The 14,986-nt window shown below is 42.9% G+C and overlaps 1 protein-coding gene across 1 annotated transcript; it reads right to left on the bottom strand.

Annotated features, from left to right (window-relative positions):
* Positions 1 to 6,668: 6,668 nt before the first annotated feature.
* Positions 6,669 to 14,735, bottom strand: shha (sonic hedgehog signaling molecule a; the record flags this gene model as incomplete). The annotated part of the gene is made up of 3 exons (XM_079234560.1): positions 6,669 to 8,502; positions 10,370 to 10,631; positions 14,436 to 14,735. 3 exons carry the CDS (start codon positions 14,733 to 14,735, stop codon positions 7,790 to 7,792), a joined length of 1,275 nt encoding a protein of 424 aa, XP_079090686.1. The 3' UTR covers positions 6,669 to 7,789.
* Between the last annotated feature and the right edge of the window lie 251 nt (positions 14,736 to 14,986).

The raw sequence follows: 14,986 nt of genomic DNA, 5'->3' as shown, positions 1-14,986 counted from the left end.
TTGTATTGATTGATTATGGATTAGTTAGATTTAGGCTTGTGATCTGTGCTGATCGTGCTTTGCGGGAGTGTGTATGTAGGATTTCTTTTGGAGATTTTTTAAAATTACAAATATTGTATATACATACTGTTTGGTATTCTCTGTATATGTGGTACGTCGGAAAGAATTGCTGACAATTTCCCCCGATATATTTCTGTAACGGCTTCCTCCGTTCTGTTATAATTGATCCAAATCTGCGTGACTATCAGTTGATGATTGGTGCCTTATCGCTGAGCTGCCCGGTGCTTGTGGAAGAGCACTTTGAACGTTTTCCTCCGCACTGAGCCGATAACACAGACGTCTGTCAGTAGAGCAGGAAAGTAATTCACCATATTACTTTCCCCCTTACATTTAATCTCCTTCATTTTATACAAAGACATCCTTTATCACACCGAAGGCGGACGGACCCCTCTGTAAAGAAACATTTCTTCATGAGACGTTCTAAGTAACACTTGTACAATCTCTAATGCATTTCCTTTTCCTCTGAGCATGTGCCCTCGTATGGGGAGAGCTACGACGTCACTGAAACCCTTTAATTATCTAATTAATTTCCTTGTCTGGCTCTCAGTTTGATTTCATGCGACATCATTATTAGACTAGATATAGCAACTAAGGCGCATTTACTTGTTCCATGGTATTTTTCTTTTCTTTTTGTCTATTCCGGGTTCATCAAACAAAAACAGTTCTTTTAATTATTAAGAAATTGCAGCCCGTGTTTACTAATAATTTAAGATCGGAGGCGAATGCCGTATAAATAGTTCACAGGAATGTGACAAAGGAAGCCGAGGGGACAACCATTATCTCTGTAGTGATCGTGTACATAAGTAGACAGAACTTTCTCTCAGTATTCACCCTGTTCTTTTTTTTTTTTTTTAAGTTACTCTTTACTTGCGCTGTACCACGTTAAACATTTTTATATGTAAGGATATACTGATGTGTCCAGTCATGAATCATTTTACTGGTGTTTTGTTTCTAATTTAGATCCAAAATGACGAATGACTGGACCACATTTCTGTTTATAAGACATTTGACAAAATGTAAGGGAAAATAAAAACATGGCCAATATACCGTGAACATGCAGGTATGTGAAGCCGGTTCAACTTTAGCCCAAAGATGTGTGGTTGTGTGTGATGTCCATCTTTCTGGTGCCTTTACAATGAATAATCTTTCTTAATTTGTGCTGCATTTCTATTCATTTTTATATTACGTATTCTGTAAGGTCCTGGGTATTTAACTTGCAACATACCTCATACACTTTACACAACTTTTTAAACACTGTGTACGGCAAGAAATACTACCATATATAGATTTAGGGGAATGCCACTGAATTTTGGCCCTGAAATTATTTTCTTCATCTTCAGAAACGCAAGAATTCTTGTCCCGTCCATTTAACTGTGATGTCATACTAATGTTCGGCTCCCGACAGCCCTGATGGAGGTAAAGCTAGAGGTAAAGCAATAGGCAGAGTAAATGTAGCCACATATGAAGCTATTTCACTGGATTTGACTAAAGCAACGATTATTTGTAACATTAAGATAATCATACTTTGATTCTCTGTTAGTGAATCAATGCCTGGCTGTGCATCTGGATGACATCACAGATTAAGTTCTTGGTGCTCTGGTCTTCAGAAAGAGTTGTTCTTGTACCTCCATGGCCACTAATCTTGACTGTGAATCAAATACATACATTTAGTGGTATTTCCCTTTTTAAAATAGCTATTACTTGAAAGAAGTTTTAAAATAAGCTGCACATTGGTAATTCTTGCCAGTGAAGGTCACTAGATTCTCAACATGCTTGAAGTGTTGGGACAATTGGGTCGCCTTTTTAAAGTGTCTAAACTCCTATAATCCCTTCTTTCTTCGTGTAAAACACAAGGTTTGATGGTTTTCTTTTTTTGTATGTTGTGCATTTGTTCTAAACTGTCTTTGTTTTATTCCTTTTTGTTTTGAGTTGAAATGATGTAGAGGTTTTTGTTCCCTAACAATTTGTATTTAATGTCTTTCGTGTTGTGGGTGACCTGATTTTAGTGTCCTAGTAAATCCTGTGGATTTGAAAAAGTACCGGCCGTGCCGGTGTTAGTTATCTTGCTACAAGACAGCTGGTCTTGTAACGACAGAGCAGATTCATATTGAATCTTTTTGTACCTTAATTTTAAGAATTTCGTACATATATGTACCTTGAATTTTTAGACATGATGTTCTATTTCTTATAGTAATTTCCTTGAGGAAAATGGTGCTCTAATTATGTCCTGATTTACAGCAGGGCTACTTAACTGTTTTTCCAATCACGTCAGCTCATGTGGTTGCAGTAGAGTATTTAATATTTGATGAAGAAAGACTCATCCTTGACATATCTATGGGTCTTTCTTATGGTTGCATAAGCCTTTAATATGGCTGCCAGTATCCGAGTGTTGAGCTTTGTTTTAAACGTGCCTGGTTGAGTTTTACATAACACTAACGTAACACTTTTTACAACAGGTCCGTTTGAGCATCCAGGGAGCTGAAATAATGTCATTATTTTCTTTTCCCTCAGATCCATCCACCCCAAAGCAGTGTCACATGCTAACATCCTTGTTGCGCTCCCCAAAAGCAAAGTTAAAGGACCATACCAAAGGTTTAGCTCTTTTATTTCCGCAAATAGGGTTATGAATGGGGTAGGATTTACTGACTGCATTACAAATTATAACCACAACTTTTCCCAACTCAAAGGCCGCTATTTTTGGTTTGCTGTATGAAAACTGGCAATCCATGACATTCAACTATTGGTTTTGTCAAAGTTGTTATTTTTGCATGATATGGAAGTTTATGTTATTGGTTCCTTGTTGAGGTGCTATTGCAAAGCTCTAACGTCTGACATTTGAGTTGGGTGGTTTCTAGTTTGTCCCTCTAATGTATAATTCTAGGTTCACTTTGAAAAACCCAGCAGGTCATTTTAAACCATTTGCTAGGCTTCTGTCCTGCTGGTACAAACAATGATTTGTTTGCTGCTTGTTGTCTGTAACATATCCAAATGTTTTCAATCAGTTTTCTTAAATCTAATTTCCTCGAGTTGTGCTAAACAACCAAGAAGATGCCGTACATCATGTCCACTTTGTTTTTTTGGTTCCGGTGTTACTCAAACTGTTTATTTAGTAGACGATACACCAGATGGATAGTTGTTTGTACCAGCAGACATCCGCTCTAAATGTTTTCAAATGACCCTTACAATTTGGCTTTTATTCATCTTTTGGTCAATCAGTTACTTAAATTTATGACACTAATGAAACCGTTAATGCCAAAAGTGTGAGAGGAGAAGTATTGGTTACATGAGAGGTACAAACGGGTTGAGCGAAAGCATTCAGAACCGTTGGCATGGTCCCAGATTCGTGGAGCGACTCGTATTAACGCGCCGGTTTTTCAACAGCAGTCCTGCGAGAGGAGCCATTGATCCGCTGCAGCCACCATAACCACTGTCTCACTTTTCCTGCCTTAACCCACTCACTTCACACTTCAGGTTCCCTTCGCAGCGTTCGGGGCCCGGGACGGATGATTTGACTCGAGCTTACTTCCCCTCACTTAATAGATGTTGCACTTCGGCCCGCCACATTTCCTTCCATTACCGCTTTTCCCGCCATCGCTCTTCTTCCAGCCTCCATGTATTTGACAGTCGCTGGTCTTTTCCTTGACGCAGCCGTTGTTGAATGAACTTAAGGCTTCTGTATCGAGCAGGGCTGCCTACCTGGAGTACCAATGTGTGTTAGCCCAGTGGATGGAGGTTTCCATCTCTGTGACGACAGCCGGGTTCTCAGAGCAGACGCGTAGCTCTAAAGCCGCTTTGTGGCGTTCACTGCACCCAAAAGGTCATCCCGGCTTCTTGACATGCATTGTTTGGTTGGATTTTTTTGAAAAAGACACTACTTTGGTTTCCTCATCTCGAACAGTACGCCGCACCAAATAACGGCCGACAAATCCAACCAATCGAGTTTTGGCCGACACGGTCGACCGTCCATCCTGTCATGTGTGTGTTCTCACTTTGCTGTAAAACATGAAGTAATGTTTTGTGTTGGAGAACTCTGAGGTCCTCTCAGCCATGTTCTGATACTGTCAAAAGAAAACAAAGTTGAATGTTTTTAAAAGAAAGTGAATAATTCTTTCGGAGATGGAATGTGTTAAGTTTTGATATGAGAAACTGAAGAAAAATAAATGTTTTGACACACGCAGCAACAGCAGTGAGTTTGTCTTTATTGTGAAATTTGGAAACTTTTGAAAAGTCGTGTTGAATACTTTCAGATCAAACCCACCACGGCCCTCGAGCCAACGGGGATCTGAAGCTGGTTCTTGGTTTTCATCTTCAGGACGATGATCCCTTTAAATCTCTCGCCACGGGTTCAGTATGTTTTAAGTTGTGAGCAGTTTAACTAAAAAGTAATTAAACCTCTTATGATGACTGTTAGTTTGAGCCCTTCATGTATGTTGTGACACAATTATCTATATTTGTGTTGGAGGTCAATATCCTTTTTCTGTCCCATTCTTTATCTTGAAACCTCTCGGATTCATCTGGCGAACCCTTTTGGTTCTCTGTTGGGTTCACGTGGTCTTCATTTTTTTTGTCTTCAATATTGAAGACCAATATCTGAGGCATAATTTTAAATGTTGAGATTCTTGATTGTGATGTTTACATGTAGGTCAAAAAAAATAGATTCTTAAAGAAAAGTAAGATAAAGGCTTAATAGACGGCACCAACAGGGAACTAAATGATTCACACCAAAGAGTTTGAATTGTCCCATATTGTTATCAGGCGGCCCTAATTTTTTTCTCTTTTAATTCGGTATCACAAAAAGTATAGTTGTATAACTATACTTTGATCCATCCGCTCTATTTGTCCACCCATCTATCATTTGCTCAGTCTAGTTAGTCCGTCTTTAAAGTTGAGTTTATTGACAGAGAGGGAGGAGGCCACAGTAAAGGTGTGTGTGGCCATGTTTAGGACCAGATCCTTGTAAAAATGTATTTCCACTCAAACTCCCCACCAGCACTCTGCTGGTTGCTGCCTCGGAGGAGAGTAAATGTTCCCCGGGAAAGAAGCGGAGCGCTGCCATTTGCAGAACTCGCTCAGAAACCGGGCAGTTTTGTTTTCCAGAATGCCAGACTGTTCATGTTTGCAAATGTCAACATTTGTAAAAGCCGTTGTTGAGCCCGAGCAGACTGAGGGCCCCCAGAGGGATTAGAGGAGGCTCTGTTTACCTGCTCTGAGGAATGCGGCCCTGCACGGACGCTTTTGTATCTGTCAGGGACCCAAGGTCACAGCGCCGGCAGAGATGGGCCTGCTTTGTCCCTCCTCGAAGTTTCCACCTCGCAGTATCAACAACTAAACACAATGTGGGCGACCTGGGAGAAGGAAATGGAATTCCTGCTCGTGTTGCTGCAGTGTTCACAAACCCGGGTTCAATGGACTCTTTTTTTTTTTTTACCTTTTGATAAGTCTGGGTGGGAAAGATGATCACTTTTGTGATTTTTAATTGGAAAAATATAATAGTTTCAAAGAATGAATGTGTATTTTAATATATTTTGTTGCATTTTTTGCACTTGTGTGAAAATGTACATTCATTAGTGTGATGCTTCAAACTTCCTTAAATCCTTAAAAAAGCACTTCACACAAATACATGAATATAGCAGATAACTAGTGCAGTGGTTCTCAACCCCTGTGAAATATGTTTTCAGCCAAGTACACCATAAAAACCCTGAGCCGTCAGTGTCTGATTCAGAATATATACAATTCAGTTTATGAACTTATATTTTATTGAATATGTATTAAATAACTTTTTAAAGGATTTTTAAATGGATGTTAATTTTAAATATATATATATATATTTTGTAATTTCCCGTACCCCCTGGAGGGCCTTCACAACCCCCATTTGAGAACCACTGAGTTAGTGAATACTCAATTTTCATATAAAAGCCACTTCCAGCTCTGCACTCGTTTCCGTTGCCAGTGTTGCAGTACCGGCGTTTGGCCGCGTGGCGTCGCACTTGCTCAACTTACGCGGTTAGTGGGAGAAACTGATGCTGTAATCAATGTTGGAAAGATCCTTTTAATACCACAGAACACGTTAAGAGGACATAAATAACGACTAAAAGCTCGCTATTAAGTGCTACATGCACATTATAAGTCCCTGTGAAAATACTGGAGGATTATAGCGATTTGTTGAGGCTGACAAATGTTTTCGTCCTAAGCTGTAATTTAGACACAATGGTTGGGTTTCTTCCTCCGGAGCGGACTGTCAGTCACTGATGGAGCAATCTGACCTCAAGCAGCAGACACCGAGCAGCACAGTTAGGGCCAACAAACACACTTCTGTTTAATTTGTCTGCAAGTTAGGAGTTATTTGCGGAGGGCAAACCTCGTTAAATTTGACATGGGCTCTCAACATTTCGCAAGCATGCAAAAGGTATAGTTCAAAGCGCAATATTTTCTCCATTTTGAAAGAAAAAAAAGAAGCGAGCAAACAGGGTGAAGTTGTATGTTAGCCCTCCCATTAAAGCGCATTAAATGCCCACGTAGAGCTTTGTTGTGTGTTAATTACAACCCCAGAATGAAAGCCCTGCTCTTGTAAAACACAGTTCTAATTTAATGCCTCAGAATGTTGTTAGAAGTTCACTCAGACAAAGACATGTAACAACTGCAAGTTTGAAGATTTTCTTTATCTCATTTTGTAATAAACATATAAATAATAAACTCTAGACATTTTTGACGCATCGCCCTGTTATGAAAGTTAACTGGTCTGGCTATATATAGACTATCCAAACTTTGCATCTGCCGCAGGTCATTTCTATAAAACTATTTCCCTATTACAAAATATGAAAAGAAAAATACATTTTTAGTACATTTACATGAGTTACTTATTAATTTATTTTAACGAAACGCTTTCAGTACTACTTTTAACTGTTACTGAATTGTCAGAATCTGCATTTAATATTTTTCTCAGAAGAAAACAGAAAAATAGAAACACAAGAAAAACGAAAAAGCAGAGAATGCAGACATGAGGCAGAATATCTGTCCCTCTCCGACAACTTAAACGAACAGTTTCCAAAATAATAAAATTCTTAATAAACCAAGCAGTACAAGATTTTCCAATACTTTCCCAACTACTGTATTTAAATTAAAATATATTCTCATATCATACACTATTTCAAATAACGAAATGTGATTCGGTAGCGATCTGTCAAAATCTAATTTACAATTCTGTGTATAAAAATATAATTTATGGAACCCCGCGAAGTTTGTTCTCCCCAAAATATAACAGTCAGTTGCACACATATGCACATATGAACATTACAACCTGTCAACGTTAGCTCCTTTCTACATGGTCTTCTTCTTTCTCTTGGCGATATTTTTTCTTTTTCATTTTTTCTTCATTTTTTCAGTGTTTTTTTGTGTGTTTTTTTTGCTGTTTTTTTTTTTTTTTGCATTTGAGATATACAAAAATAGATTATGCACAATTTGCCGCTCACACCGTTTTCACAATCCATTTGTGTGCCAGCAGCGAGTTCACATGAGAATAAATTATTCAAAGAGAAACTTTTTTAAGGCTCCATTCATTCTTTGAAAGGGGGAACACATGGAAAAGTCACAGAAATAAATATCCCAACTCCGCTGGGGCCTTTTGTCTTGTTTGTCTGTTCGTTTAATTATTATTATTATTTTATCTTAAATCTACTGAACAGTCCCGTGTGTCCTACATCAGTCTCGCTCTGCTCCTGTAGTGGAGGTTTCAGCTTGAGTGTACGGACATCCCCAGAGGATGGATCGAGTGTTGGTCCAGGAGCCATGTTCCTAACTGATAAAGGACCTTGGAGTACCAGTGCACCCCGTCCTTCTGTGCGCGCGCTGGAGGCTGGGAACTGCAAAGCAACGAGGACACCCAGTGGGCGAGCCTGACGGGTGCCAGGGCCCAGTGCGCCAGCTCGTGGTCTTCGATCACTGCGTAACAGGACGCGAGCACCCGGTCCACCACCACGGTGCCCTGCACGGTCACCGGCGCAAAGGAGCCCTCGTGCTCTTGCGTGTAAATCCGTTTCACGGTCACGGGGGAGAGTCGACTTCGCTCGGAGTCGAACACGAACACCTTGTGTCCGGGTCGGACCTGGCTTGCGAAGACCGCCGACATCTGCTCCTCTTCCTCCTCCTCCTCCTCCGTGGTGGTGGTGTTGTTGTTGTTGTTGTTGGTGATGAAGAGGAGGTGCGCCGCCGTGAGGGTGATTTTCTGGCCCGAGTCGGTTTCGATCACGTAGAAGAGCCTCGTGGTCGTGGAGTCTTGGTCGATGAACATGATGAAGTCTGTGTACATGGTGTTCCCCTCGTGGTCCGCCGCCAGGACCCGGTCTCCGGTCTGGAGGTGTTGGACCGCCTTCTCGGTGCCGTCCTGCAGGGTGACCCGGGAAGAGCCCGGGAAGCAGCCGCCCGACTTCGCTGCCACGGAGTTTTCTGTTCAAATAAAAGTCTTGTTAAAATACAATATACTTTTTTCTTTCTTTTTTTTTACATTCAGAAAATTAAATCAGAACCGCAGGCCTACTGCAAAGTTATTTAAAACATCATTTTCAACACAATACATGTTGTAAAGCAGCAATATGTTAAGCTTTTACAACTTTAAGAACTTTAAAATAATAATAAATCACTGTTCATTCATAAGCCCATTCAGTAGCCTTCCTTTTATTGTTGTTGCTCATATTAGTATTTCCTCTGCCTACGCACATCATGGTGGGCCATATGCATTTTGCATAATGCTGTCTGTCTGCTCCTGCGTGCCAAATGCGTATTGGCTTGGCCCGCGTTGTCTGAGACGAGAAAACTGAAAGCCTTGGCTCATCTATTCTTAATTAAAAAACCCAATAAAGAGCAGCCATTGTTATTCTAAATCAGCTTGTGGATCAAGCTACTCTTGGTAAAGAACACTTACGCCTTTCCCAGCTACTCGTCCCCATATTTACTCAGGTGCAGAAACCTCCATGTGACAATTCACACAAATAGGCGACTCACAACTACTATTTACCCAGTGGAGCCACTTTTCCAAGCCCCTCGAGTTGTAGATTTGAATTTAAATGAGGGCCCGGACTCTTAAATGCTTTCTGTTGTGCAACATCAATGTGCCCTCTTTCCACCACCTCTCGCTGCTTTGTTGTCGGGCTTGATGACAATAATTTTGGCCTTGGTGGAGCTCTTCACATACCAGGCTCTGGGATCACACTGTCTAAGGGGGTTTCCTACTCTGAAGTTGGGGCTTTTTTTTTTTAATCTTCTCTTAAGATTCCCGAGCATGAAATAAGGTGACAACTGCAAACCAGATTGAGCCCAAGCAATTCAACATTGTTCAGCCAAAATCCTTTTGGTAAAGTCGCATGACCCCTAATGACACGTCGGCCCGGCCCATACTGTGATCTCAAAACGTGTGTGTTGAATGATAAGTAAGGGATTTATCAATAAAGTCTGAGCTAAAAAAAAAAAAGAAGAAGAAGAGTGCCACGGTTCATCAATAGTTATACGCGCCATAGGTGTCCTGTAGCTTAGTAAAGGCCTAAAGGTGGTTTAGACCTAAAAAGGAACTAAAAAGATTGTCTATAAAGTAAAAACTGGATCTCAAAGCTGAGACACATAAAGTCCGAAAATAAATAAAAACAATAAATTATATTCGTTTTCTCATTAGATGATCAAATCCAAATTACAACCTAAAAAAAACGCGTCCCAACTTCCAGAATTTATTTTGGCTTCCAGTTATGTGCAAAAAAAAAAAAAAAGATGAAACAGATTTGCTTTACTAAGTTAGTTTGTGGCCGTGGTTCCCACCAGGAGACGGAGTGGGGCGATGTAAGATCAAGAAACGAGCTGCATGGGAAATGCTCACAACGCACCATACATACATCATTCATAGAAATATGGTTCATACTCAAAATGAATGGCTGCACTCTGCACTCTAATTACCTGATTAGACCAAATAATGAGTGCGAGTTCTTGTGATGAATCATAATGGATGATGAGTTGGGTTTTCTTGATGGCATGTATAGTTTGGTCACTGAAATAATTTTTTTTTTGGTTGTTGGAGGGCTTGAAAAACATCAGCGTGGTTTCTAACGCCTTCATCATCCATCCCGTCTAATCTAGTCTGCTCTCCCCTCGCGAGCAGCTGAAGGAAACTGATGCTGCATGGAAGTTTCCTAAAAGATAAGACGCGACTGCAGCTTGCAGAGCAGCACCTGCTCTTTCAGATCACAATCGCACCTGACGGGAAACGCGCCCCGTTGATCCATCTGCTTATTGTCACTATTGCGCATGTCAGACGGGGTAGGAGGCTTACCTGCTTTCACCGAGCAGTGGATGTGCGCTTTGGACTCATAGTAGACCCAGTCGAACCCGGCTTCCACCGCCAGCCGGGACAGAGTGCCGTATTTGCTCTTGTCTCTGTCCGAGGTGGTGATGTCCACGGCGCGGCCCTCGTAGTGGAGCGACTCCTCGAAGTGGTGTCCGTCCTCGTCCCATCCCTCGGTGACCCGCAGCTTCACCCCGGGCCACTGATTCATCACCGAGATGGCCAGAGAGTTCAACTTGTCTTTACATCTCTGCGAGAGGGAGAAACGGAACCTGTTAGTCACCTGTTGTGTGTCCAAAACCCATGCACACATATAATATCCAGAGGAAAAAAAGTCTTAATCTAGAACATCCTTTCTTGCCAAGACTATAGCAGGTGCTCATCATGGACTAAAACACATCATCTTTTAGAAATGGCGCATCCCAATACATATCTCTGCTGATGACGATTAAAACAAAAGCAAAGACACCGAGGCCCCGCCCACACCTGCTTCCTCCCGTCTGAGGTGAAACATGGGGCTGAACTGCATCTTTGAGCTCCCATCTCTCAGCAGCGTCAGAGGGCACATCTCGGATAAGAAAGCTGCTTATGAAATATTGATAAGGCACCGCATTCGCTTCACTGGCCTGTAACACACGCGGGTCTCTGGTCTGGGAAAGGTGCGAGCATAGCATCCCTTTCTCTCCAAAAGTGTTGCATTGAACACAACATGCGCGGCATTATGAATTCATGAGCCGGTATTAGGCCGTGAAATGAGCGAGTGCTTTGTTGGTTGCAACTTGTCTGTTTTCTTTAAATCAATAATTGATATGCAGATGATACGAAGGTGATCTCCAGGAGCAGCTGGCTGCCTTAAAAAAATATCTGGAGTTGGTCTTATAAATAAATCGTCGCCCCCCAAAACCCTCTCTGCGCCCTCAATGAAGATGCTTGGCCTTCTCCAAGACAACTATTCTCGACGCTCAAGCAATATGTCAAATAAAACATCACAAAGAGTCTTTTCAGCCCAACCGCGGAGGGAAACTTTCATTATCCCTCTCCTGCAAAGTCTGAGGAACGTGACATGCCTCCTTAAGTCGGGGTGTTTTGGCTGCTGACTGATAGACTTGTGAAATATCCAGGGATGCTGTGGGCGCACAGATAAGCTCTCTGTGTGTGTGAGAGCACTGTCCTCTCTTCTTTATGGACAGCAAAGCAAGAATGTTCACACAGACCAAGAAACTCGTATATTAAAACAACTATAAAGGCACCGGCGAATATCACTGCGTGTTTTATGAGGATATCACACTTGTAGAATGTGATGAATACAAAAAAAAACTACAAAAAACGCCCCACCCCCCTGTAAAAATAAAAAAAAACTCCCACATTCTGAGTGGGATTGTCGGAGTCAAGAGCCGTAAAGCTTAACCTATTTATTAATTCATTAGGTCGTGTGCCGCAAATCAAGCCAAATTCTGCTCAGCCACCGTGAAGCCCAGCAGGGAGCCCCCAGACCCGGCGCTTTGTGCTCGGGGTAAAGTTGTTCTACAGCCTCCCTCTTAATCTTTTCACAAATGATTTGGTTAGAGGAAACACTTATCAGCTACCTGTCAGTGCAAACAAGCCGCCAGCTCGTCTCCTTTCCGAGCCGTTCGCACTGAGGGCACCAGACATGCAAACACATCTAATAGTGGGGCTTTTCCTGCGCGTGGGAAGAAGCATGTGCCGGTGTGGATGACACGATTTCACTTTAAATTGCACTGGAGATCCGTATTCTGCTTTACAAGTTGTCTTTGATGTGATGGAACAAACGAAAGTTCACAGGGAATACATGCGCATTTAGGACATTGAGCAATCTCCCCTCTCCAGAAACGCTCCTCTTATGTTGGGGGAACATCATATTTTACGACTGAACACGAAGCTAAAATTTCTAGATTATATTACTGAGTCATGCTTCTGTTCATCTCGTGCCCCGTCACTCCAGGAGAACATCTTCTCTAAAAGACGCCGCTGTTGGCAACTTTCCTAGTTGTCTATGCTTGTTGAAGCGCTTTTTCAAGTAATTATTACAGTCTTGGTTGAGCCCAAGTGAATGGATTGATTAATTGATTTATTGCACACACACATAAGGTAGCCACGGCACGCACGTACCTTGTTTCATGTACGAGTACATTTATGGAAAGTCCACTACATTCATGCGTAAAACTCCGTGCGTAAGAGCCCACTATTCATGCGTAAAGCCGTGGAACAGCGCAAAGACCGTTGGCACAGCGTAAATTCCCATGTGCTAATGCTTAAACCACGAGCAGAGTAGTCTTCAAACCCGCTCAGCTCCTCTCTTTTGGATGTGCATACCCTAATTTGATGACCTTATGTCATGTACGATAAGAACAATCTCACCTGTTTTAACTTACTATGGCCTCCCGCTGACCAAAGGTCATAAGTTCAAACTGCGTTTTAAGGCCCCAGTGAGGGGGTGCATAAAAAGCCCTTTCATGTACATGTCACACTTAGAGCATGTTGTTGTGTTTTCTGTAAACGCTCGGATGCTGAGTGGGAAGCTGACGACGAACCAGAAGCAACTACACTGACCCCTTTCCCCCCAAATGAATCTGTAAAACAGCAGATCCAAAACATGCTAAATAGACAAACTTCAGCCATAGACGCCTCATATAATCACATCTTATCTGAGGGACTCCCTTCCCGTTATGATTTTTAGACAGACCTGCAAACACAGCTGTGTATACAGCAGGTGGGGTGTTTTACTCAGATAAAAGCCTTGCAGATCCATGTTACTCAATGTTCTCACGAATGAATGAAATAACAGTCAAATCAAAATCAAATCATCCATATTTTCCTCCCCTGGAGCCCCCGGAGGATCCAAAGGGGGTCCCTGAACCCCACTTTGGGCATCACATCCCCACGCGCCTGTGATCTCTGCGTGTACGTGAACCTATAGGTGTATCACAGAGGAGATGTGGGGAGGGCTGAGAGGACGCCGAGACCGCACGCACTGTGAATATTTCATCGGAGCTCGTGCTCATGCATGGTGCGAGGCACGGGTTCAGGGACTCCGGCGCGCGCCTGCATATGGCTTCATCATCACCACCAGCAGCAGCAGCACCAGCACCACCATCACAACCGGCATTTTATTATTACTGAGCCAATATCACCCAAGCGCTTTTAATAATTCACCAGCATCTGAGTGCTAAAAGTCATGCTGGAGAGACGCGGCATCCTGCAACCAGGAGAGAAATCTCCCCGACGTGTTGTGAGCTTCGCCTTATGTCTGCAGAACGACAACTAACTGCCTGCATTGGGATGGAGCATTAAAAAGAAGAAAGAAGAAGAAGATGTTATCATCCATGCCAGTAAGGCACCATCACCCCCTGCGCGCCTTGACCGCGTATGGAGTCCTGATAGTGTTCAGAACACTCTCCAAGACATGTCACTGTTTTCATGCACCGGTGCACATCATGCGAGAGGCTGAATTACAGCAGCCTGTGCGAGAAAAAAATGCCTGAATGAGCCACGCCATGCCTGAATAAGCCCGGCTGTTTGAAGCGGTGCGCATCCCCGACTCTACTCGGGGCTGGAATAAAAGAAAAGGCGCTTAAAACAAGCTGCGATGTTAAGCGTAATTAGGCTCCACATGCTGAATGTGCTCCCCGAAATGCAATCTAACGCGGATGTGCGTCCGCAAAACAACAAATAGAGCCTCACAAAGATACAAATATAGATATGAGGAGAGGGGCACATTAATATTTCAAATACACTGTCACAATCATGAAGGCCGAGTGTCCTGACTGTCCGCCTGCACATCACTTCTCCAGCTGCATTTCTACATTGGCTTCCAAGCTTGCAAAGCCTTTTGGAAACACTCCCGTGCATCTGCTTTTACAGTGAAGTTAAAAGGCGCAGTGTGAAGAGTGAAGAGTTCAGCAGCGGGTAAAACACACTTCCCTTAAGGTGCGCAGCGCAATCAGTCTGACAAGGAGGTTGTTGCAGTGCGCAGTGATGGTGCGTTAAGGAGACGGCCGGCGAGGGGAGGAAAAAAAAGGTTCTGTCTCCTTACCTGAGTCATTAGCCGGTCGGCACCGGTGTTCTCCTCGTCCTTGAATATGATGTCTGTGTTATAATTGGGAGTCAGCTCTTTAAATCGCTCGGAGTTTCTCGTGATCTTGCCTTCGTATCTACCGCTTGCCCCGAGGGTCTTCTCCGCCACGTTGGGGATGAACTGCTTGTACGCAAGAGGTGTCAGCTTCTTCGGGTGTCTTCTCCTGCCGTAGCCCCTGCCCGGTCCGCATCCCATCCCAGAGGACACCAAGGACAAGCAGATGAGACCGACCAATGCGATTCTGGTCCAGAGCAGCATTTTTTTTTGTCCTTTTATAAGATGTCAAAACGAGTCGCCGCTGCTATCTCTCTTTCTCTCTCTCTCTCCCTCTCTCTCTCCCTCTCTCTCTCCCTCTCTCTCTACACCGTCTGCCTCTCCCGGCTCTCGCAATGCCCTTGTCTCCTCCTCTACTTCGCCTTCGCCTGGTCTCTACTGTGGCAGGTGCGGAAATGAACGCCTCAGACAAATGGTAATAACGGGGCACATCGAAGGAGGGTTGAAAAAAAAAA

Source organism: Taurulus bubalis (assembly GCF_910589615.1).
Source record: "Taurulus bubalis genome assembly, chromosome: 18".
NCBI classification, from domain to species: domain Eukaryota; kingdom Metazoa; phylum Chordata; class Actinopteri; order Perciformes; family Cottidae; genus Taurulus; species Taurulus bubalis.
This window is presented reverse-complemented; position numbering and strand designations above follow the sequence as displayed.